Below are 24,740 nucleotides of genomic sequence, written 5' to 3'. Positions count from 1 at the left end.
ACAAGTCATGCGAGTGTTCAGAAATCGTCTTGAAGAGTGTATCGCTAATGATGGCTACCACCTTGAAGACATCATTTTTAAAACACAGTGAAAAAAAATCTATTTTGTATACCCTTTCTTGTGTTGTAATGAAATTTATTTTATCTTGTAGCGTTTTTGTATACACACACACACACACACACACACACACACGCACATGCACACACACACACACACACGCACACGCACACGCACACACATACTGTGTCCGATGGCCAGGACCATTACCAGGGCCCAGGACGCCAACTGAGTGGAAGGACAGAGGGAGAGAGAGTACAGTTGGGACATTATCTCCCCTGAGATACTAGAGGGCAGCCCCCACTGGGAGTTGTAGTTTCGAGCAGCCCTGCTGGGTTCCGTAGGCACTGCCAAGGGGTGCTGCAGGTACAGCTGAGCCCTTTGTGGCATCCACTTCCACCACACCCGAAAGTGCTGGCAGAAGAAGGTCAAGGAACACCTGGAGTACTATAAAAGGAGCCGACTCACTCCAGTCGAGCAGCCAGAATCGGGAAGAAGCTTGTCATGGAGGAGTGGAGACAATACACTCCTGTGTATTTGGTGCTGCTTTGTATTGTGCTATTGTGGGGATTGTGACAAGAGAGCTTCCTACTTGTAAATAAACATGCATCATGTGGGTAATTGTGTCTCTACCTATTTGTGTCAGGGTTGGGGCAGCTGGAGTGCCCCTGGTTTCCACTATTTATATATATTTATATATATTTATATTGCGATTGTTGGCTGGGGGCTGTGCCCAGCCATGATGCCCGGAAGTACCAGGAGTGGGACTGTGCCACCCACGGACCATGAGAGGGCAGCCACCTTGGTTGGTATGGGGGCCACGGGAGTTGAGCATGGAAGCTCAACCCTATAGGGGCCCGTGGCCACTGCCAGGGGGCGCCTGGACGATTAAGGAGCCCTGGACGCCAACACTTCCGCCACACCCAGAGGTGCTGGCGGAAGGAATACCAGGGACACCCGGAGTGCTTCCGGGTGCTCATGCAGCACTTCTGCCACACCATGGAGCATGTCCGAGTGGGAATAAAAGAGGCCGACTCCCTCCAGTCAGGAGCGGAAGTCGGGAGGAAGAGGATGAAGCTTGGAGGAGAGGAGTGGAGGCGGTGAAGGCAGGACTATTGAGAGGTCCGGACTTGGGGTGTGTGGTGTAAGGACACTGGGTTGTGTGCAGGACTGTGGTCAATGTAAATATTGTAAGTAAACATGTGTGTTTTTGGAACTGTTGGTGTTCGGGCTGGTTTTCCATAATTATATATATATATATATATATATATATATATATATATATATATATATATATATATATATATATATATATATACACACTAGTGGATTACCCAGTGGCTTTGCTCACTGAGTGCAAGGGAAAAAAATAAAATGTAGTCTATAAGTTATTAAACAGTGACACTTTAACATTTTAAGAAGTAAAGATACATTGAGCACTACTGGAGTGGTTTCGGGTAAACTACATTTTAAAGGCGGTATAACACAATAGGTAAGTAGTACTAACAGCAGCTAAAATGTACTATATTTGGATCATCTCTCGGTAGTAGATCCCTTTTGAAAGGCGCTACACGACGGCTGTGGTATAGAAATTTCATTTTCTATGTGAACGTCCAAATTTCTGCTTGTGGTAATGTGCCTTACTGGCATTACCAGCAATTAAAGAAAATTAGTTTTGTGCCCTCTGCAGTGTTGAGAGAAAGGCTTTGGTTTGGGATAAAAGGAAAAAAAGGTACAAAGAAAGGAAATTTGCCTTTTTCTTTTATATAGTGTAGAGGGACATCTTCGCTGACGATATGAGCGCCTTTTGGGGATCGTTGCGGCGGGTCTCGTGTAGACTGGAGAGACGGCCCTGTCATTAACCGGCTGGGATGGCACTGTCGGTCCTCCACTCCTGTGCGTGCCTCCCGCGACCTCATAACCCTATACATGCAAAAGAAAGTGCGAAGCACCTTAATATTAGTTTGCCGTGGTCTTGAAAAGGGATCCCATGTTTGCAGTTTTCTGGGCTGTAGCTCACGGGAAGGAGTAAAAAAATTAAAAGTGCTTAATTTCACTTAAGGCAGAAGCGCAGTCACCGTCTCAAAGGCCGGCACAGCTACGCTGTATTTTTGCAGGGCAGGAGACGCCACTTTTTGCAGACACGTTCACGTCATCGCGTGCCTACAGAGGGATGACGTGGAACAGGGTAATTGTCTGCGTGAGGGCACCGAATACAAAAAGGAACTACAGCGACTGACAACCTTGCACTATGTGCCTGTGATTCAATTTAAAAATAATTCTGATAAATGTGGACGCTGCCCTAACGTGCTTAACGGGCAGAAGGTACAAACAATCCCCAAGTCCAACACTTTACATGAAGAAGTCTGTACATCTTCTTAGATGTAAACTCTCCATCTTCTTAAAATAATTGATTACAAAAGCAACCTTGAATGTTGCGGGGTTTTAGTGACCCGAACTCATCTTAAGGGACAGTAAGTAGTCGTGCAGGGCAATTTACAAACAGAGTCCTGCTTCGATGGCGCCAATCACACTCATTCACAAAGATTTCCACTCTCCCAGGAGCCGACGGGGCACTGGAAGTGTCACAAACAGTGCGAGAATAGAGGACGCTGCCGAAACTGTGACGCTCTCGACTCGGCAGAGCAGCCCGACATTCCGTGCCTCCCAGCGTCCACTTTGTTTTCAATGTAATTTCCATATCGCGTGGTTATACGTCATTTCTGTTTCAAACGCGAAAAGAATTTTTTATATATAGATACATATATATATATATATATATATATATATATATATATAGATACTTTTTGCAGTATAGGAGTCACGTTTTTTGAAGTTTGCAGCTTGCTCTAATCTATATGTTCATATTATATCAGAGGTTGCATATTTTTTTTTTTATATGTAATTGGCAGCCACTTACTTGTTCTTGTTTTCCTCCACTAAGTCTTGTACACGGTCCAGTTCCCGTTGTAACTTCTCCTTTTCATTATCCAGAATATTTATCTGTTGCTTCAAATTGATGCTAAAAGCAGCTACGATCTGATCAATGTTGGACTTGTAATCCTCTTTCTCCTGTAAGATTTTCAGCTGGGTCTCCAAAACCTTGTTTTGCTTCTCCAGTGACCTAACCTAAAATAAATGAAGATCAAAATTAATATTAATTAATTGTAAATACTGTAATAAAATGCTTAGCTGACAAGGAACTGGACAAAGTTCCACAGGAAAATTCAAAACTAAAAAAAAAGACTCAGACTGACAACGACAGAGGAACAGAGCATACTGCTATGGAATGACAGGGGCTGCTAGGAAGTAAGAGACACGTAGCTGTGGTGATGACTCAGTGGAAGAAGGAGTAAAGAGCTGTGAAGGAGAGAAACAGGAAAAGGTGAAAAATGATGGAGTTTAATTGACTGCTGGACCATTTATTACTAGGATGTTGCAGTATAGGTCTATGCATATGAGATAATGAACTGTTATAAAATTCAGAAACAAATGTAAAGAAATGTATTAGAGAACACTTTTATGATCAACAGTAACCGTCAAAAATGTAAAACGTATTTACTTTATTTTCACCAGCAACACAACCAAAAGAGTCTATTTGAATAAGAGTCCTTGAAGCATGGCACCTCGCAAAGTTCAGCCTTAGTAAATATAACGTGTTTCTTTGTACTGTTCATGCTTGTTGCACACAACACATTTGGTAGTTGGTGACTGTTTGCAGTGGATGGCAGAATGTCTCCTGACACTCGTGACAAGTCAGTTGCCTTATGATGAAGAAACGTCTCATGGGTAGCAATCTGCATCAGTGCCTATAGGTTCCACATCATCCAATTAATTGTCACTATCTCTACCCCTGTCATTATCATCAAAATATTTATCTTGAAAGTTGTTTCAAAATATCAGCAGCTTTATACTTTTTTGCTATCTATTTATAACACTATTTTGCACAGTCTGTGGCACCTAAAATATAACAGATAACAGAGATGTGGCAGCAAAAGCTCACAAGTAAGCTGGCTGCTTCTATGGTTTCTATACTGAAATACGAGTTATACCATACATCATGCCTTGGCAGGCTCAATGAGATATGATTTAACTCATACCTCGAGTTCAAAGTGTTAACCTGAAAATGGATGGAACAAAAAAGGAGCTGGCAAGTGCATTTTCTTTAAACAGGATGGGGTCAAAAATACCAGAAGAACTAACCAAACAAAACCACTTAAATTAAAATTATAATCAAAATAATGTGAAGCAAAGGTCCTAAAACTGGCATGTTTTACTTTCATGTAACTATCATTAAACATCTTTTTTTGTTTTATATTTGATCCATTTTTAACCCAGATTACAATATGCAAGCTTTCAAGGTTAGGCAGGCCCATTCTTCAGGCAAAATGATTATACCTTGCCTGAAGAAGGGACCTGAGCTGGCTTGAAAGCTTGCATATTGTGATCTTTTTAGTTAGCCAATAAAAGGTGCCATTTTGCTTGACTTCCTATTGCATCCATAGCTACTAACATGGTAACAATACCATACTACTAACCTAGATTTCATAACTTCATATCCCAAGAATAACTCAGAAGTCACATTGTTCAAATCTAGCACATAGGTTATTTTGTCAGAACTTGGACAAAACGTTGCTCATGTGTTCAATCTGGTCTTTCCCCATTTGGTGAAGAGATTAAGATGTAATCATTTTGAATAAAACGTGGAAAATTTCCAAAAATGAAATAAGCTGGATTGAAATACACCAAAACAAAGATTCATTATTGCCACCATTACCTAAAAACAAGAAAAGTGTGCATGGTTGATTTTAAGGTATTGTATTAAATTACAAAGAGAGCATAAAGTTTTGTATTTTGTTAAGCTCTATGGACTTTGGTGAACATTTATTGTAACTGTCTGGTTATTTTCATTGACTAACACTACTGACCAAACTGAACATCTTGGCAAAATCTGAGCTTCTTGTGATCTCAGCCAGGCAGTCTGTTCAACTCCCCATCTCTATACAGCTTGGCTCACTATTGCGAACATCTGCCAAGTCAGTACTCAAACTTGGGGTGGTGACTGAAGAGCAGCTATCTTTTTCTGACCACATTTCTATTGTTTCTCACTGACACAAGTTCACGCTGTACAACATCCTCAAGATCAGACCTTATCTGACAGAGCATGTAACACATCTTCTGGTCCAGGCTTTGGTCACGCCCAGACTATTGCAACTCGCTTCTGGTAGGAATACCCGCATGTGCTATCAAGCCGCTGCAGAGGATCCAGAATGCAGTGGCCCATCTTGTATTTAACCAGAGGAGTCACTAATCAGCAGCAGAATCTCAGTACTCGGCCTACTGATCTGACCTGTAGGAATGCAGGAGATGAATTCAGCATTAAAAAAATTTTTAAAATACTGAAAGAGGTGGGTAAATAGGCAGAGAAGAAAAAACTTGTACGTATCACACACACCCAGTGAGGTGTGGAGAACATCACAGAGGAGATCCGCGCAATGCAAACATAAAACAAAGACCTCTAGTCGGGGCTGAATGGCACGGAATGTAAAGCAAGAAACAATTTAAACACCCTCAAAATAATCAAATGGCACATATTTTTAAACAATCATTAATAATAAGCTGACCTTTGATCAGAGCACAGAACAAATTAGTAAAATGGGGCAGAAACCAACACCTGTTCTTTAGAAGGAAACTAAAATGTGTTAAAGCAGACAAAATTGTAATGTTGCTGTGTTATAAAGTCTTATATTGAAACTTTTATGCAGCATGTTGATTTGGGAATGTTATTAAGATGTGTGATACAGTGGCAGTGCTACTACCTCAAACCATGTAGACCAGGGTTCACATCTTTAATGCTCCCGGCATGGAGTTTATATCTTCTCCCAATGTCCACATGGTTTTCGTCCAGGTGCTCTGGTTTCCTCCTAGAGTCTAAAGACATAGATGTTGGGTGAATTGTAATTATGAAATTGATCTGTGTGTGTGTATCCTGAGATGGACTAGCACATTGTCCAGTGATTGTTCCTGCCTTGCAACCTATGCTTTCTGAGAAAGGCTGCAGATTCCCTGCAACCCAACTCAGTATAAGTGGGTTTGGAATACAGATGGTCGGATGGATAGCATCAAGAACAAAAAAACGTTTCAACAGAATTGCCAGAATTAGTCGTTAAAAGGCTGTCCTTGCTCACTGAATGGTATCACATGACAGTGCCAGACAGTAGCCATCCTCAGCTTAGAAAGCTTCAACAGTTTAAGGTTTAAGGTTTCTTTATTTAGTCATGTTTACAGTTGCCATCGTGTTGCAGATTTGTGTCCCAAGACTCAAAATAAACAAATTAAAAATACATTTTGTCACAACCTCACAGGGTCATGCTCCTCAGGTGGTGGCACACTGTCTGACGAGGGGCAATACCTGGAGAAGAAGCCCAAGAGCAGCAGGTAAGAGGGAGCAGACACAGCACTTAGAAGAGCACTTTGATTGGACATGTGTCCAGGTTCCTGGAATGCATCAGCTTGGATTAATCCGACTATCCTTGGAATTGACCGTGGACTTGGGTCGGCTTGTATTGGGATAGTATGGCATATGGGTTACATCTGGCCCCAGATGAAGGAGAGCTGGGTTGTGTGTATGCAGGAACAAAGGGACAAACAGTTGGAAGCGTGTGGCATCGTTGAAGGCCTAAGTGGTGGCAGAAACAGTGCTGAAGATGCCAATGATCTTTTTTAAGGCCACTCCATAGAAACTGGCGTTAAGAGGCTAATTCCTTTGTCTCTCGCATCCGCAGGTCATTATAATTTATTCCCAGTATCAAAGGATTTTGGACTCTAATGGCTGTCAGGGCTCAGATGAACTTTGATTAGTTTTTTGCATTGTAATGTTAGGATTCAATATTGTTAGGTGTGTGTTCTGAGTGTAAACGTTTCTTATCTTTTAGCTCATTTCCTGCATTTCTTGGAATGACGCCTTCTGTTTGTCCATACTTGCCCAAACAAATTTCCATCTGGGATGCCAAATATTACCTTGTCACCTACACAGTGTGTCCCTGCCAGTGAACTATGACACTGGAAGCAATTAATACCTTGCATAGAGGGATTTCTTCTGGGTCAGGTTCTCTTTAAGGGACAGCATATATTTCCCTGCCAAAACTCCCCACCCAAAGCTCACTGCACCCTGATGCCTGTCTGTCTTTCTTTTAAAATGCTGGTCACATATTAAGTTCTCCCATCTGATGTTATTTTTGAAAAGGCCTGCCTATTACTTTGCTACTATCGTTGAGTTGTAAAAGGGTCCATATATGGCCCAATGTAATGTAACCATCAATAGGCTCTTATCCATCCATCCATCCATTTTCCAACCCGCTGAATCCGAACACAGGGTCACGGGGGTCTGCTGGAGCCAATCCCAGCCAACACAGGGCACAAGGCAGGGAACCAATCCTGGGCAGGGTGCCAACCCACCGCAGGACACACACAAACACACCCACACACCAAGCACACACTAGGGCCAATGTAGAATCGCCAATCCACCTAACCGGCATGTCTTTGGACCGTGGGAGGAAACCGGAGCGCCCGGAGGAAACCCACGCAGACACGGGGAGAACATGCAAACTCCATGCGAACCCAGGTCCCCAAATCTCCCAACTGCGAGGCAGCAGCACTACCCACTGTGCCACCGTGCCGCCCACATAGGCTCTTATCAAACCAGCTAAATCCAGTTTAGGGTTGTTAGGTCTAGCAGAGTCAATACCTTTCTAATAGCACAATGCCTGGTCCACATAGCTTATATATTTAAGGGCCAGCACCCTGAAGGTACCATCCTGCCTTCACTTGTGCAGTTTATCGAAAGTATGGCTCCTCTGACAGTAATTCCTGTCGAGCCCACAAAGGACAGTTTGTTTCTGAACAGTTAGGCATTTATGTTAACATGGTTATCTGACGTAATGTTATGAAGAGCAACGTTGGTAATTTTATTTACAGTATATTACATACAGCAAAGTACAGGCAATGCTTTTGTATGTTACAGAATCCACCCTGTGTAAGATGCTATATAAAGATTTTTCTGTTTATGTTCATTATTTGAGCTGTCAACAAAGTATTGGGCTTGTCATGTTTAATCATGCATCAGTTTTATAGTTCTTGGCTTTAATTTGCTATAATAGGTTTCTGTTTTGACTGTAACTTCTCACTGGGACAAAGCTGGCAGCACTTTGAGGATTATACGAGTCCTCTTGTGGTAGACCACCTGGACCCTCCAACACTTTGCCTATCAGACAAAGATCAGTGTGGAGGATGCAATTATCCACCTGCTCCACAAGGATTATTCTTACCTAGACAAAGCTGGGAGCACTGTGAGGATTTTGTTTTTTGATTTCTCGAGCACCTTAAATACCATCCAGCCATCCCTGTTAAGGGCTAACCTCAGAGATATTCAAGTGGATGAGCCTCTGGTTTCCTGGATAATGGACTATCTGTCAGGTAGACCACAGTTTGTGAGTCTCAAGGACTGTGTTTCTGATATGGATGAGAGCAACACTGGAGCACCACAAGAAAAGCTCCTGCCTTCTTTTCTCTTCAGTCTGTACATCTCTGAATATAAATATAACACCAGGTCATGCCACCTGCAGAAATTCTAAGATGATTCTGCACTTATGGGGTGTATTGATAAAGGGGATGAGACAGAGTATAGGAGTAACGTGGAGAATTATCTGCAACTTAACATCAGCAAAACCAAGGAATTTATTATTGACTTTTGGTGTACCAAAGGGCCTTTATGTCAGGTCCTATTCAGGAAGTGGATGTAGAGGTGGTCCACTCCTACAAATACTTGTGGGTCCAAATCAGTGACAGGTTGGATTGGTCTCATACCACAAAGCAACTATATAAGAAAGGGCAAAGTGGGCTGTTTTTTTCTTAGGAGATTGCGTTCCTTTAATGTAAGCACTGACATCCTTCAAATCTTCTGTAACACACTAGTGCGATTTTTTACAAATTGGTGAGCTATTCTGGTCACATCATTGCAACAGAGGCCTACCAAATTAACAAGCTAATTAAAAGGGCAGGCCCAGTTATGGAATGTACTTTCAAACCACTGGACGTAGTTGAGAAGGAAAGAATTCAAACAAAACTGAGTGTCATCATGAACAATGCTGAACTTCCTCTCTCTGACACACTAACACTGAGGACTTCCAGCCAAAAAATACAAAAAACTACTGAGGCTTCTTTATAGCAACGGCACAATGCCTGAATAATGCCTCACTGAGACTGACAGACAAGTCAGAACTTTCCCTTTTAATTCCTTCCATTTTAGTCATTCAGGTGTGTGTGTGCACGTGTGTGTGTGCGTGTATGCGTGTGCGTGTACATGTGTATGTCTATCTTCTTCTTTCAACCGATCCCGTTAGGGGTTCCCACAGCGGATCATCTTCTTCCATATCTTTCTGTCCTCTGCATCTTGTTCTGTGACACCCATCACCTGCATGTCCTCTCTCAACACATCCATAAACCTTCTCTTAGGCCTTCCTCTTTTCCTCTTGCCTGGCAGCTCTATCCTTAACATCCTTCTCCCAATATACCCAGCATCTCTCTTCTGCACATGTCCAAACCAACGCGATCTCGCCTCTCTGACTTTGTCTCCCAACTGTCCAACTTGAGCTGACCCTCTAATATACTAATTTCTAATCCTATCCATCCTCGTCACATCCAGTGCAAACCTTAGCATCTTTAACTGTGCTACCTCCAGCTCTGTCTCCTGCTTTCTGGTCAGTGCCACCATCTCCAACCCATATAACATAGCTTGTCTCACTACTGTCCTGTAGACCTTCCCTTTCCCTTTCCACTTAATACCTCATAATTTACAAACAATCATTGTGAAAATTTGTTTTAAATTCTCAATACTTACACACACATCCGGCGCCGCCGTGAGTGGCAGCCTTTTCAGCAGCTCCGTGTATGACTGTATATGTATGTGTACTTTTCTACTTTTATTTTTCTATTTTTATTTATTGATCACTCCTACCACTTTATTTTATGTGGATTCCTTCCCTGGACACACTTACTTTTACAACGTGGGCATGGATTTTAACACGCCGAGACTCGCCTATTCAAGTACTCAACTTCGGGCGCTGAGAACAAATGCCAGTGCCGGTGTGGTTCCCTATTTACCCGATGAGGTAAGAAGGCGGTATCGTGGCAGCAGAGCCGGCACTAAGCTAAAAATGAAGCGGCTTGCGAGAAAGTGGCGTTTCAAGCCTTCGGTGCCTTCTGTGATTCTGGGGAATGTAAACTCAATCTCAAATAAGATCGACGAACTGGCTGCGCTGGTGAAAAATGTAAGGACCTACAGAGAATGCAGTTTGTTGTGTTTCTGCGAAACGTGGCTAAATAACACCATCCCAGATGCCAACGTGGAGCTACCCGGGTTTAGCACAGTTAGAGCGGACAGAGATGCAAGTACCTGTGGGAAGCACAAAGGAGGAGGACTCGCTCTCTATGTTAATACACGGTGGTGTCACTCTGGACATGTTAACGTCAAAATCTCCACTTGCTGCAGGGATATCGAACTGTTGGCCGTAAGTTTACGTCCCTACTACTTGCCCAGAGAGTTTGGACACGTCATTGTTGTCATCGTGTATATTCCTCCTCGGGCAGACGTGGAGTCAGCGAGTGACATCATCCATTCCGCTGTTGCTAAGTTACAAACGCAGCACCCTGAGGCGCTTGTGCTAATCGCTGGAGACTTTAACCATGTGACGCTGGACAAAACATTGCCTGCATTCTCCCAGTATGTGGACTGTAACACCCGGGGAAATAAGACTATTGATTTACTGTATGCAAACGTTAAAGACGCATACAGCGCCACCCCGCTGCCTGCGCTTGGGAAAGGAGATCATAACCTGGTTCAGCTTCAGCCTCACTATAAACCAAAAGTTAGAGTCCTACCTGTAACCACACGATCATTCAGGAAGTGGACCCCGGAGGCTGAGAATACTCTGAGAGAACTTTTTGGAACTACAGACTGGGATATCCTGCAGGGATCTCATAATGAGAACATTGAGGAAGTTGTTGACTGCACTACTGACTACATCAACTTCTGTATGGACATTGTAGTTCCAGTAAGAACAGTACGCTGCTATGCTAACAACAAGCCATGGATTACAAGTGACATCAAGGGCCTTTTGAATCAGAAGAAAAGGGCTTTTAAAGACGGTGATCAGCATGAGCTCAAGCGCGTGCAGAAGGAACTCCGAGTCCAACTCAGGGCGGCAAAGGAGCAGTACAGGAGAAAGCTGGAGCAGAAGTTGCAGAATAACAGCATGAAGGAAGTGTGGGATGGGATGAAGATCATCACTGGCTGCAGCTCGAAGCGGGGTACCACCATTGAGAGAGACGTGAAGAGAGCAAACCAAATGAACAACTTTTTTAACAGGTTTGACCACCCTAACCCACTCTCACTCTCACCTCGGAGTACTGCACCCTCCACACATCCTTCTGCTGATACCAGCATAGGAAAAACATCCCCACCCATAATAACAACAGCGCAAGTGAGCAGAGAGCTGAGGAGACTTCGTGCCAGCAAAGCAGCGGGTCCAGATGGAGTATCGCCACGACTGCTGAAGGTCTGTGCATCGGAGCTGGGGGGTCCTCTACAGCGCATCTTCAACCTGAGCCTGGAACAGGGGAGAGTCCCGAGACTTTGGAAAACATCTTGTATCACCCCAGTCCCAAAGGTATCACGTCCTAGTGAGCTGAATGACTTTCGGCCTGTTGCTCTGACATCACATGTGATGAAGACCATGGAGAGGCTGCTGCTTCACCACCTTAGGCCACAGGTTCAACACGCCCTTGACCCTCTGCAGTTTGCATATCAGGAGAAGGTGGGAGCGGAAGATGCCATCATCTATATGCTACACCGATCCCTCTCTCACTTGGACAGAGGCAGTGGTGCTGTAAGAATTATGTTTCTAGACTTCTCTAGCGCCTTCAACACAATCCAACCTCTGCTCCTTAGGGACAAGCTGACAGAGATGGGATTAGATTCATACCTAGTGGCATGGATCGTGGACTATCTTAAAGACAGACCTCAGTATGTGCGTCTTGGGAACTGCACGTCTGACATTGTGGTCAGCAACACAGGAGCGCCACAAGGGACTGTACTTTCTCCGGTCCTGTTCAGCCTATATACATCGGACTTCCAATACAACTCGGAGTCCTGCCATGTGCAAAAGTTCGCTGATGACACTGCTATCGTGGGCTGTATCAGGAATGGGCTGGAGGAGGAGTATAGGGACCTAATCAATGACTTTGTTAAATGGTCCGACTCAAACCACCTACACCTGAACACCAGCAAAACCAAGGAGCTGGTGGTGGATTTTAGGAGGCCCAGACCCCTCATAGATCCAGTGATCATCAAAGGTGAGTGTGTGCAGATGGTGCAGACCTATAAATATCTGGGAGTGCAGCTGGATGATAAATTAGACTGGACTGCCAATACTGATGCGCTGTGCAAGAAAGGACAAAGCTGGTTATACTTCCTTAGAAGGCTGGCTTCCTTCAACATCTGCAATAAGATGCTGCAGATGTTCTATCAAACAGTTGTGGCGAGCGCCCTCTTCTACGCAGTGGTGTGCTGGGGAGGCAGCATTAAGAGGAAAGACGCCTCACGCCTGGACAAACTGGTGAGGAAGGCAGGCTCTATTGTTGGCATGGAGCTGGACAGTTTAACATCTGTGGCAGAGCGAAGGGCGCTCAGCAGGCTCCTATCAATTATGGAGAATCCACTGCATCCACTAAATAATGTCATCTCCAGACAGAAGAGCAGCTTCAGCGACAGACTGCTGTCACTGTCCTGCTCCACAGACAGATTGAGGAGATCGTTCCTCCCCCAAACTATGCGACTCTTTAATTCCACCAGGGGGGGTAAACGTTAATATTTAACATTATACATAGTTATTGTCTGTTTTTTTCACCTGTATTATTATCATTCTTTAATTTAATATTATTTATTGTATCAGTATGCTGCTGCTGAAGAATGTGAATTTCCCATTGGGATTAATAAAGTATCTATCTATCTATCTATCTACTGTGGCATTATGTAAAATGATGAAATTATAAGAAGATCATCAATGAGACTGTAGGTTTGTTTAGATAAACAATTCAAGGACCAAGTCATCTACTGACATAAACTAAAGACCAAGTGCTCTGGGCTTTTTAATACACATGATTCTGTGTGATTATGTATCACATACTGTATTTACCTGTGATCCCTCAGTGTTTTTAAAATTATTTCCTATATGATCATAAACTTGTATATCTTAGAGATCACTGCAATGATGACATTCTTGGTATTTAGTAAATAAAAGCAAATACCTGAAATTCAGGACTGGCAACTGAGAAAATGTTTAATTATTTAGTATTTAAAAGGGGAAGGAAGTTCAAATTGAACTGAATTGAAATTGTGTGCCCTGCATTCCTTCACTTTAGCCTTAGAAAGACGACTATTGGACAGTTTGCTAATGATGATATTGTTTCGGTAGATGTTTAAATGGAACATTAACTGATTAACAAGAGGTTCAAATGTATTATATGAGAGTAAAGTTACTACACGTGGCATCAGTAGATAGATAGATAGATAGATAGATAGATAGATAGATAGATAGATAGATAGATAGATAGATAGATAGATAGGACTCAGTCTTTCTTTATTGAATAAGTATGTCTTTCCTTTGAAGGCAGCAACGTGTTCATATGCTGACCCTGTGCTGTGACCCCAAAAGTCTTGCGAAAAGACAATTTCTCCACAAGGACAAATTATATAGTAGATATAGTCACACATACATGCATGGGTGGCAGTCGGTGTGCATGAATGAACTTAACTGAATGAACTGAATGTGCTTAACAGAATGAACCAAGAAAGAGGTTGATCGGGTGCACTAATGCTCTTTCTCGATCCCCTACAGATCCCCAGAAGAGAAACTACTCTAGCTCCTCCTCCTCCAGTTCCTCTACAGACTCCACCTCTGGCCACAACCTCTGACATCACTTCTGGCAGAGGACACACCTCTTCCCCCTTCCTGCCTATAAAAACCTGCTAGCCGCCTCTCTCTGACAGTCTTGTATTGGACACAGTCCTTGTTACTACTCATTTTGTTTAAAAGCCTATTTCTTTGCAAGTATATGGTGTGGACCCCCTCAAACTTTCTCACGCCTCTCTTCTCCTTTTGTTACTATATATATTAGTAGCTGGAAATCCACAAAGGATCATCATCTACTGTTAAATTCTGCTATGTACTTCTAAAATTTTTATTTTTATACTGTATTGAGGATTTGTTTGGTTCTGTGTATTGTATTGTACTGACCCCCTTCTTTTTGACACCCACTGCATGCCCAACCTACCTGGAAAGGGGTCTCTCTTTGAACTGCCTTCCCCAAGGTTTCTTCCATTTTTTCCCTACAAGGTTTTTTTTTTGGGAGTTCTTCCTTGTCTTCTTAGAGAGTCAAGGCTGGGGGGCTGTCAAGAGGCAGGGCCTGTTAAAGCCCATTGCGGGACGTCTTGTGTGATTTTGGGCTATACAAAAATAAATTGTATTGTAAAGGGGGACAATGAGTTACGTATCTTAAAACAGTGTTTAAAATATAATTCATATATATATATATATATATATATATATATATATATATATATATATATATATATATATATATATATATATATATATATATATGTACACACACACACAGTGGTCAGTGAGTGTATGTACATTGAAGCTCGTCTTGTTCATTGGTCCAGTATTTCAAATTGTTTCACATTTGAGTGTTAATCCCCGTCGACGTTTCTATTCCACTTTTTTACAGTAGATGGCGCTAAATGACCACCTTCGAGATATCGACGTGCCAAAGCAACCGGGAAGAAAGCCTGCAGTTTCAAGATGGGCTAATCGGAGTGCTTTGATGTGTCCCGATAAAGAGAAAAAAATAAAAGCAAAAAAAAAAAAAAATGCAAAAGGTAAAACCGAAGTAGCAGTCTATCTTCCTTTTTCATTCTTTCTAAGTCAAAGCTTACATTTAATCTAAATTGTTTTATGCAAACTTGCTTGGCTTCAACATTTTCGTTAAAGAATTTGACTTTCTGTATGACAGATTTAATAAATTTATGATCTGATCTAACAAATTAGTTAAAAGTATTTTGTGTTATACATGGTATTTGTTTACTAGTTATTTTCCAAACAAACCCGATTACCTTAAGAAACCTGATGTTAAGATGTCTTGTATTATCGATATATTTAATCAACTCGTAGTAATGCCCGATTTTCAGAGCTAGTCAATACTTGATTTTAAATATGAATAATAATATCTAATAATATAACAATAATTACAAATAATATTAAGTAACTCAATTTAACTTCCTCTCACGAGTGTCTAAGAGTTTTGACACAATACTTTAAATACAAATAAAAATGTGCAACAAAATTTACTAACACATGTGCTTTTTTCGTATAACTTAGTCGCTTTAATACTAAAAGGTAAACAGTTTACCTTTGGACAGACTCTCATATTTCAATGAGCCGTTAATTTAATGTTATGAATAACATCACGCTTGAATTAATAATATGGTTATTTATGAATTGAACAGCGTTATTATTTTCAAATCCTTAGTAATTTAGTTTTTACTAACACACGGACACACGTCAGAGATCTGTGGTAACTGTTAATTAATACTCGATGTTTTTCAATGTTCACTTTAAAATAATATAAAGACGATGCCATTAAGATAATAAGGTGACAATAAACTAACATTTTAACGAGTTTTTTTTGCAAGTCGCCATGGTGTCTGTGATTTTTGGTGTAGACCGACGTTGCCCTCCCGGTGCTTGCGTGGCTTTCAAGTGCTGGACTGCAGCACTGTGCTGCCTCTCGTGATCGTGGTTAACGTAAAACGGGATTGCGAACAATTCTTTGTTACGTCACCCGCTGAGTAAAGACCTTAACAATCGCGATGTGGAATCCTACCGACTTGGCGACGGTGCCACAAGAAGCAGAGTGCAAGGCAAAAGTACAAAACTGATCATAGAAATGCAAATGAAAACCGAGTCAACAAGACCCGAACAATGTGCCAGTGCGTTTCCCTGTATATTTTCTAATATGATACAAATGCTCTAAATCTGCAGGAAGAAAAATGACCCCGCACTGCAGTAAGATCTTATTGCCAGCTTTTGAACCACGGAGGTGCCCTGGATTGGTAGACGAGTTGTCACATTAGATAATGTTTTCAGTTGCCATTTAAATCAATTGAGGTGTGGCTCGATAACCACACAGAAAGAGTCATATTTATTTGCAAATTAATTCAATTACTCATACATCACACAATAAAGGTAATAAACACGTAGGCGCCTTTTCATCATGCACACTTTTTAAATAGCACATTAAGTAATGCACAAAGTGCACCAAAGATAGCCCGTAACCCTTAAACTCCAGTAGACGCTGCTTTGCAAAATCGAAAGATTATACTTATGCTAAAAAAAAAGTGATGGAGGAAATTAATATTACTCATGGCTCTTTACATGATCAGGTGGTTAAAAATGTCAGTAAACACGACGTTAAGTAGCTCTCATGACAGAAATCAAGCGAAACTGCCCGGTCCCAAATCCCCCCTTCGCCGCCCCCTTATCATGCGCATCCTGCTACTTGACAGTGAACAGCCGGCAAGTCAATGTGCGCGTATCGGACTTTACTTGGACTCTAGCGAACTGGAAAAAAAACCCGACGAACAGATGTCAGGGATGTGCAGCACCTTAAAAGCCAATACAGACGCACTACAAAATTTCCCCTATCAACGGAGACTATTTTTTAAACTGTATTTTCGGCTGATGCTAGAAATCTACTCTCGTACTCTCGTACACTCGTTCGACGGCACAGCATCCTGCTTTCCCACCTGTCCGCCTGCACTAAATCAGCAATTCAAGCTTCCGATGATGCGAGGCAAGTGACAAGCCAACTAACCAACTGACCTTGTCAATGTAATTGGCGAATCGGTTATTCAATCCTTTAATTTCTTCTTTTTCCTGCTTTTTAATCTCGTGGATCTCGGGATCAATCTGTTGAGCGGGGCTGTTAGAAACGAGGATCCCTGCGGAAGACGGCGTCCTGTACAGGGGGCTGAAGTTACCGCTCAGACGACTGGCGCGATTTAGGGGGGACGAGTAAGAGAAGCTACTGAAGTTCCGCGCACCGTCCATCTTCGAGCAGGCAGCTTATTGGCAAGTGGTATGGTGGATGAGTACAGCAATGGCATCAAGGTTAGATGTCTGCATCTAAAAGCCTCGGTGCTCCTCCTCCCCATCCAAAAAAAAAAAAAAAAAAATCACACCTGCCCGCTGAGTAACTAAGAGACACATGTCACCTGGGGCGGCGCCGCGCGCCCCTCCCCTTCAGCGCGTGCGTGTGTGCGTGTGGAGCGGCTTACCTGGAAAGTGGGATCCGGCTTATGCGGAACCTGATAAAATCTACACGCTGTATGCAGCAGAGCTAAAAAAAAAAACAGCTCTCAATGCAAGAAGAAACAAACCAGTCTGGCCAGGTTTGTCCCTTGTCCTATTCCAAAGTATCACCTGATAATACAGTATTTTTGCTTGTCTGTGCCAGATCTAAATATGCAATTAGTCGTGATTATATACTGTATTTATTGTATATGTGTTTATATTTGTGATCCAGTTCTCTTAGCTGACAAGTGGGGCTTCCCAGCACATACCCACAGGAAAGCCAGGACACAAATTCAGGAACTTACCTACATCAAGTGCAGAAATCAAGTACAGTATTTCGTTCAGGCAAGCCAAAGAAGAACAGTATCGGTCCAAGTGAGTATTTGGCTATTTGACTGTTTAAGTGTCTGTTCCTCCAGGTGCCCTTATTCCATTCAAGCCACCCTACATAAACAGTATATAAGACTACACACTGTAAGTACATACTGTACATGTATAAATATAGTTTGCGCAGATATTGTATATGTTATTTACATATTATATAAATGGACAAACACGAGAGAGTGGTGGGTCTCTTACTGAGCACCTGCTCATGGAATTATTATTAACACACTTTCTATTTCCTTCACTAGAATGGAGGAACACTGCTCAGAAAAGGACTGCTGTCACTGCCACTCTACCATTGACTCCTCCTTTATGGGCTACAAACAGTGAAAGCCTCATGTCATCTGACGGTGTCCTCATTCAAGCATCGTCCTCGGCCCAAGCAGATGGTACTCTTAAAGGAGAAGATCATATCCCATCCTATGGCTTGTTGGTGACAAACTGCAGCACTCAACCACAAATTGTTAAAATGTTTTTGGCAGCAAGATCTGGTGATTAAACATTTTCTCCTTGTTGGATCCTTAAAATATTTCACATTCGCAACTACATCCTAGGGGCTGGCTAGGCAGGTGGCGTCCGTGACCACATTACTATCACACACTGGTGGCAAACAAACCAGCTCTCTAAATGAAATTTGTAATAATTTTTTAAATGTCTTTATTACAGCCGCTGTAAGTTAACAAACATAAAATAAACTGTGGAAATGGAATGTGGGAGGTGTGGGTAGTAGAACTAATACATATGTAAAATGTTGATCTGCTTACTTTTCCAAGACAACTTTGTGAAAGAAGATGCTTAAAATATAACGTAAGCTACAAAGTAGAAAATGTTCTGTGCTATAAAATGAATAGGATGGGAGGATATTACTACACAATCGACCTGTTTTACACAAGTTCTGAGAAAATGGACATCATAAAGTGTTCACGCTTACAAATCCTCACGGTGGTGACACTAATACACTTAAGCCATACTAAGGTACACAATAAAACAGATTACAAATTTGCTAAACTGTTAAAGCTTACAAAAATGGAACTGACTGACAAGTCACAAAACATATTACTTCTAAAATCACTAGTACCTTAAAATACTCACTTGCGTGCCTTCTATTGTGCAAAAGTCTCAACAATGTTTGACACGCCAAGGCGTCTGGCACTCTCATTTTTGATTCAGAGTACAGCCAAGCCACTAAGTCTGTCTTGCGACGTGATGCTTCTAAGGTGATTTTTGATGGATTTTAACTTGGTGAACGATCATTCACTTGCAGCAACAGTCACTGGTATAGTCAGCAGTGACATGCAAGCCATGCAAACATCACTGAAAGTAGACGATAGTGCATAGTGATCTATCAGCAACAGTTCAGCTACTCTGAAAACAATCAACTTGGTGGACAGAATGGATTGAAAAACTGCATGAAATGACAACAATTGAGTGCAAAATGCCGGTGAAATGTTGGTACTATAGCATTCAATGAGAAGATTGGCAGCAGCATACAATTCATCGTCAACCATCCAGGTCAGAGTTGATGGTAACAAGATATTGAACGTTGAAGACACTGCATCGAGACTGTGAAATAGCTGTTTTATTTCAGTTATTAAAAATTTTTTAAAAATCTATATGACCCCAAGTTCCCCCACCCCCCAAGCTTGTAGGCCTTTGTGCTTTGCACAATCTGCACAATCCATTGCTTTCACAATGTATATATGCATAGTATAATATAGTAGTGCTGTGCCAGTGATCTCCACTTCTGACCAAATGGATTCTTGCCCTTTTATATTGCTCTTTTAGGTAGCTCATTCTTCCTAAAGGTCTGCTTGCTGTCGACAACCTAGTTGGAATATGCATGCGACCTTAGCAGATTGCTGATTTTCTATGCTGCCCTGCACCTGGCTCTGAAACTGGCTCACTTGCTTGATAAAAATGCCATCCGGTACTTTTGGAGACATATCCTCAGGCTGATGCAACTAATCAACACCATTATAATGCATACACAGATATTAGATTAGATTATTCTTTATTTATTCCTAAAGAGAAATTTAATTATATATATATATATATATATATATATATATATATATATATATATATATATATATATATATATATATTGTGATGGACGTCCACAGTCGTTGTCTGGCCAGGATGCCAGTGAGATGGAAGGACCGGGGGAAAGAGCACCTGTTGGGCATTACCTCCCTTGGAATTATGGAGGACAGCTCTCCTGGGCAGCGGTGTCACTGTGGGTTCCTCCAGCACAGACTGGGAGTGAGACTTTCATGCAACCCTATTGATTCCCATTGGGGCTGCCGGGGGAGTTGCAGAGTCCGGCAACGTATTTTCATTACACCTGGGAGTGATTCCAGGTAATGCTGATGAATCACCTGGAACACTCCCAGGACCTGTTTAAAAGGAGTCAGCCACTGTTAATCGGGGGTGAGAGTCAGGAGGAAGAAGACACTGCTTACCAGAAAGGGAGTGGTGGTGGATAGCGACAGAAGACAACCTATGGTGTGTTGAACTGTAATTTAGATCACTGTTGTAATAGTGGGAATTGAAGTAGAGTGGTTCCCACGAGGAAGAGTAATAAAATCGTGTGGTATGTAGTAAAAGTCTGTGTCTCTGCCTGCTTATGGCAGGTAAGAGTAGCTCTGCATACCCCTGGTTCCACAAAGGTATCATAATATATATATATATATATACAGTGATCCCTCGCTATATCGCGCTTCGCCTTTCGCGGCTTCACTCTATTGCGGATTTTATATGTAAGCATATTTACATATATATCGCGGATTTTTTGCTGGTTCGCGGATTTCTGCGGACAATGGGTCTTTTAATTTCTGGTACATGCTTCCTCAGTTGGTTTGCCCAGTTGATTTCATACAAGGGACGCTATTGGCAAATGGCTGAGAAGCTAGATTGCTTACTTTTCTCTCTCTTTTGCGCTGACTATCTGTGATCCTGACGTATGGGGATTGAGCAGGGGGACTGTTCGCACACCTAGACGATACGGACGCTCGTCTAAAAATGCTGAAAGATTATCTTCACGTTGCTATCTTTTGTGCAGCTGCTTCCTGAAACGACATGCTGCACAGTGCTTAGCATACTTAAAAGCTCGAAGGGCACGTATTGATTTTTGACTGAAAAACAAACTCTGTCTCTCTCTCTCTCTCTCTCTCCCTGCTCCTGACGGAGGGGGTGTGAGCTGCCGCCTTCAACAGCTTTGTGCCGCGGTGCTTCGCATACTTAAAAGCCAAACAGCCCTATTGATTTGTTTGCTAGAGATTGTTTTCTCTATCTATGTGACATTCTCTGCTCCTGACGCGCACTCCTTTGAAGAGGAAGATATGTTTGCATTCTTTTAATTGTGAGACAGAACTGTCATCTCTGTCTTGTCATGGAGCACAGTTTAAACTTTTGAAAAAGAGACAAATGTTTGTTTGCAGTGTTTGAATAACGTTCCTGTCTCTCTACAACCTCCTGTGTTTCTGCGCAAATCTGTGACCCAAGCATGACAATATAAAAATAACCATATAAACATATGGTTTCTACTTCGCGGATTTTCTTATTTTGCGGGTGGCTCTGGAACGCAACCCCCGCGATGGAGGAGAGATTACTGTATATATATACGTCCACGCTGCTGGGAGAGCTCCTCCTGGCAGCCTGGGGGTGAGGGCAGGAGTAGAAAGCCGGCAATCCTTCACAATACCCCCCCTTTAGCGAAGCCAACTGGGGCGAAGCGACCAGCCCCGCGAGGGACGTCCTCCTCCAGGAGGACGCGTCAGCTGGGCCTCGGCCATGTTGTCTAGGTCCCCCAGAGAACCTAGGGGGAACGGTGTAGCGCTAATTCCTCCATTCCCCTGTCCTCCGGGGACAACTTTGCCAAACGTGGCCCGGTTGCTGACAGTTGTAGCACCGCCTTCGTCCTCCTGGTTGCCTCTCTTCCCGAGACCTGAAACATCTCGGGAATTCTGTTAGCTCCACCCTTTCCTCCGCCAAGGGAGGTTTTACGGCTGCTTTGCTGCTCTCCGCCCTTTTCTTTACCTTGTCAGGAGACCCGCGTTTTATTTCGGGGATGTCCTGCTTTCTCTGGGGCTTGTGCACAGCGTGAGGTTCTCTATGGAGAAGAGAGAGCCTCTTTGCTGTTTGCACGCCCGTTGTCCTGTTTTTAGCTGGAGGCGGCGTCTTTAGCACCCCATCGCCCCGAGAGACAATACCTTCCAACTGCTCCGGGTTGATTGGCGCTTCCCCCGCCCCTTCAGTTTCTAATGACAACTCCCTTATCACTTTATCAGGAGACTCCCGTTTCTCTTTTAGGATCTCCTTTTTAATCTGGGGCTTTTCCACAGTTTGGGCCTCTCTATTAGTAAAAGAGAGCCCTTTTTCTGTCTGAACGCCCTTTGATTTTAAATTAACCCGAGGCGACGTCTTCAGCCCCGCATCATTCCAAGAGCCAGCACTTTTCAGCTGCCCCAGTTCGACCGGCGCTTCCACCGCCCCTTCCATCATTGTACCACAATCTTTTGTAGGGCGCGCAGTGACTTGGCACCCGCTACTTATTAAATGCGGGCCCGTTTCACACTGCGTCCCTATTTCATTATATACGGTACCGGTTTTACCCACCTGTACCGCCAAATCAAATAATACGGGAGGCTCTCGACCCAACCGCCACAGGTACTCATCTACCTTTCTTAACGGCGCTTCAGCCGCTGCTCCCAGCTCTCCAACGATCTTCTTTATAGATGCCACAATCTGCAAGAAACTGTGCACGGGCTGAAGCAACTTCTCCAGCTCGCGCACATCAAAAAAGTTATTTAATTCAGCCGGAGGCAGGCATAAGCCATCACTAGCCAAACCTCCCGGCTGGGAGCCAATGAGCACGCCCTCTCTTGGCACGTGCTCGATTGGGTTGCGCACAGGCTTCTGGGAATTGGAGTTCTTATTGTTTGAGGACTGGGTTGCCTTCTTCGGCGGACTGCGGTCTGTCTTTTTTAATTTGTCGGCAGACCGATCAGCCATTACCCGGCCCTCCTTACCTTCTTGCAGGGTGAGCGGTGCTTCGCCCGCCTCCCCCATTCCCTTTGGAAAGTCCGAGTCCGTCTCTTCAGAGACGAAGGCGCAAACAGCGGGACGCGGACCTCCACCTTCCCAGAACACACCGGGGTCGATCACGTGTTCCTTGCCAGCACCCGACATGCGGAAGTTCGTTGTTTTGTCCGTCTGCCCGCACAAAAGCGCCACACCATCTTCGGGAGATTCTCCTGCATCCCGCAGAACCTCCAGATGATCTTTTCCGAGGTATGTGCACGGTACAAAATGAGTAATTTTAAATAAGTTATCCATTATATCTCCGGCACATACCTCGTTGTAGTTTTCTTCGTTTGGAGGCCTTTCCCGATCCGTGTAGCCGCCCTGTAACTCATCCCGAGTGTCGGCCATGACGAACATGGAATCTCCGCTAGCGTTGTTGCCCTGCTTTGCCTTCTTCTTCCCCATGACGGACTTGAAAATAGGGTTTGGCGATTTTTCTGCGTGTCTGGACGTTGCCTTCTCCGGGTTCTCTGCCCACAGTAAAATTTATTTATGTACAGGTCCTCTGCCAAAATCGACGGCCAGAGAATCCTGCCGACTACGCCACTGTAGCACATAAGCCCTTTGTCCACCTCTTGAACCCTCAGGTACCACTCTGAACACCAGGTAAAAGTATAAATAGTATTTATTTTACAACTATTATAATGTGCACAAAGCACTCTCCACACCACACTATTCATAAACACTATAATTCTCAAAACTCTCTCTCCTCCTCGCCCAGACACTTGCCACCCTACCTCCCAGCTCAGCTCAGTGTACTGGGCTTCCCACAGTCCTTTTATATCCCCTGACCCGGAAATGGTTCCTGGCAAAACCCACAAATCCGTTTTCCTTCCGGGTCAGGGTAAACAGTCCTTTTCTTCACCCCGGGAGTACGTCTTTTCTTCCGGTCACGTGACTGTGACGCACTCCCGGGTTATAGGGCACGCAAGAGCCCACTAGCCCCCCTACAGCAACTCCTGGTGGCCCCCAAGGTATCCAGCAGGGCTGTGTATATAAACTACAAAGTCCATGAGGCCCTGCTGGCATTCGGGGCACCATCATGCTGTCCGGAGGGCTCCTCCTAGCGGCCTGGGGGTGAGGGCCGGACTGGGAAGCCGGCAATCCTCCACAGTATATATATATATATATATATATATATATATATATATATATATATATATATATATATATATATATATATACACACTGTATATTTAGCAACAAATCCACAAAGGGAGAGGATGAGTCACTCATCTTAAAATAGGCTTTTATTCCTAAACTTTCAACCCTTACCAGGAGTCATCAGAAGAGGAATATGATTAGATATACAAGAACATTGCAATGCTGTCAGAAGGAAAGACCCCCAGTCTCTGATTTACGCACATACAAGTTCAACCGGACACATGTTTAACTGGGACACTCTGCAAGTGAAATTCAAGGCTAATACTAAAGGTGCCAGAGAGCTGGCTGAATCGTGGCTATCAAAGGAAAATGCCATCAACAGATACTTGAACATGAACCCAGCATATGCAAGCTTCAAAAAAAAGAACATCTGCATGTTAAATAAGACCTTAAGACCTACACCCTCTGAACCCCACATTATTAATCTCCCCCCTTACATCCTCCTACTCCACTTCCTCATTTGCTATATAATGCCTTGGATTCCTGTATACTGTATGTAATCCTTTTCCTCTGGTGATGACTCCTGGTAGGGGCTGAAAGCTTAGGAATAGCAAACTATTTTAAGATTTACCTTCT

General features: G+C 43.2%; 1 protein-coding gene across 1 annotated transcript in view; it reads right to left on the bottom strand.

Annotated features, from left to right (window-relative positions):
- Positions 1–17,398, bottom strand: part of LOC114656153 (keratin, type II cytoskeletal 8-like) — a 43,310-nt gene extending 25,912 nt beyond the window's left edge. The window contains exons 1-2 of the mRNA XM_028807585.2: positions 17,061–17,398; positions 2,978–3,186 (exon numbers count right to left, since the gene is read on the bottom strand). Of these exons, the coding sequence (XP_028663418.1) occupies positions 2,978–3,186; positions 17,061–17,288 (437 nt within the window). The 5' untranslated portion in view covers positions 17,289–17,398. The remainder of the gene's footprint in view (positions 1–2,977; positions 3,187–17,060) is intronic.
- Between the last annotated feature and the right edge of the window lie 7,342 nt (positions 17,399–24,740).

This window comes from Erpetoichthys calabaricus, chromosome 8, assembly GCF_900747795.2.
Source record: "Erpetoichthys calabaricus chromosome 8, fErpCal1.3, whole genome shotgun sequence".
NCBI lineage: Eukaryota > Metazoa > Chordata > Cladistia > Polypteriformes > Polypteridae > Erpetoichthys > Erpetoichthys calabaricus.
Note: the sequence above shows the minus strand (reverse complement) of the source record. Positions and strands in the feature narration are given on the sequence as shown.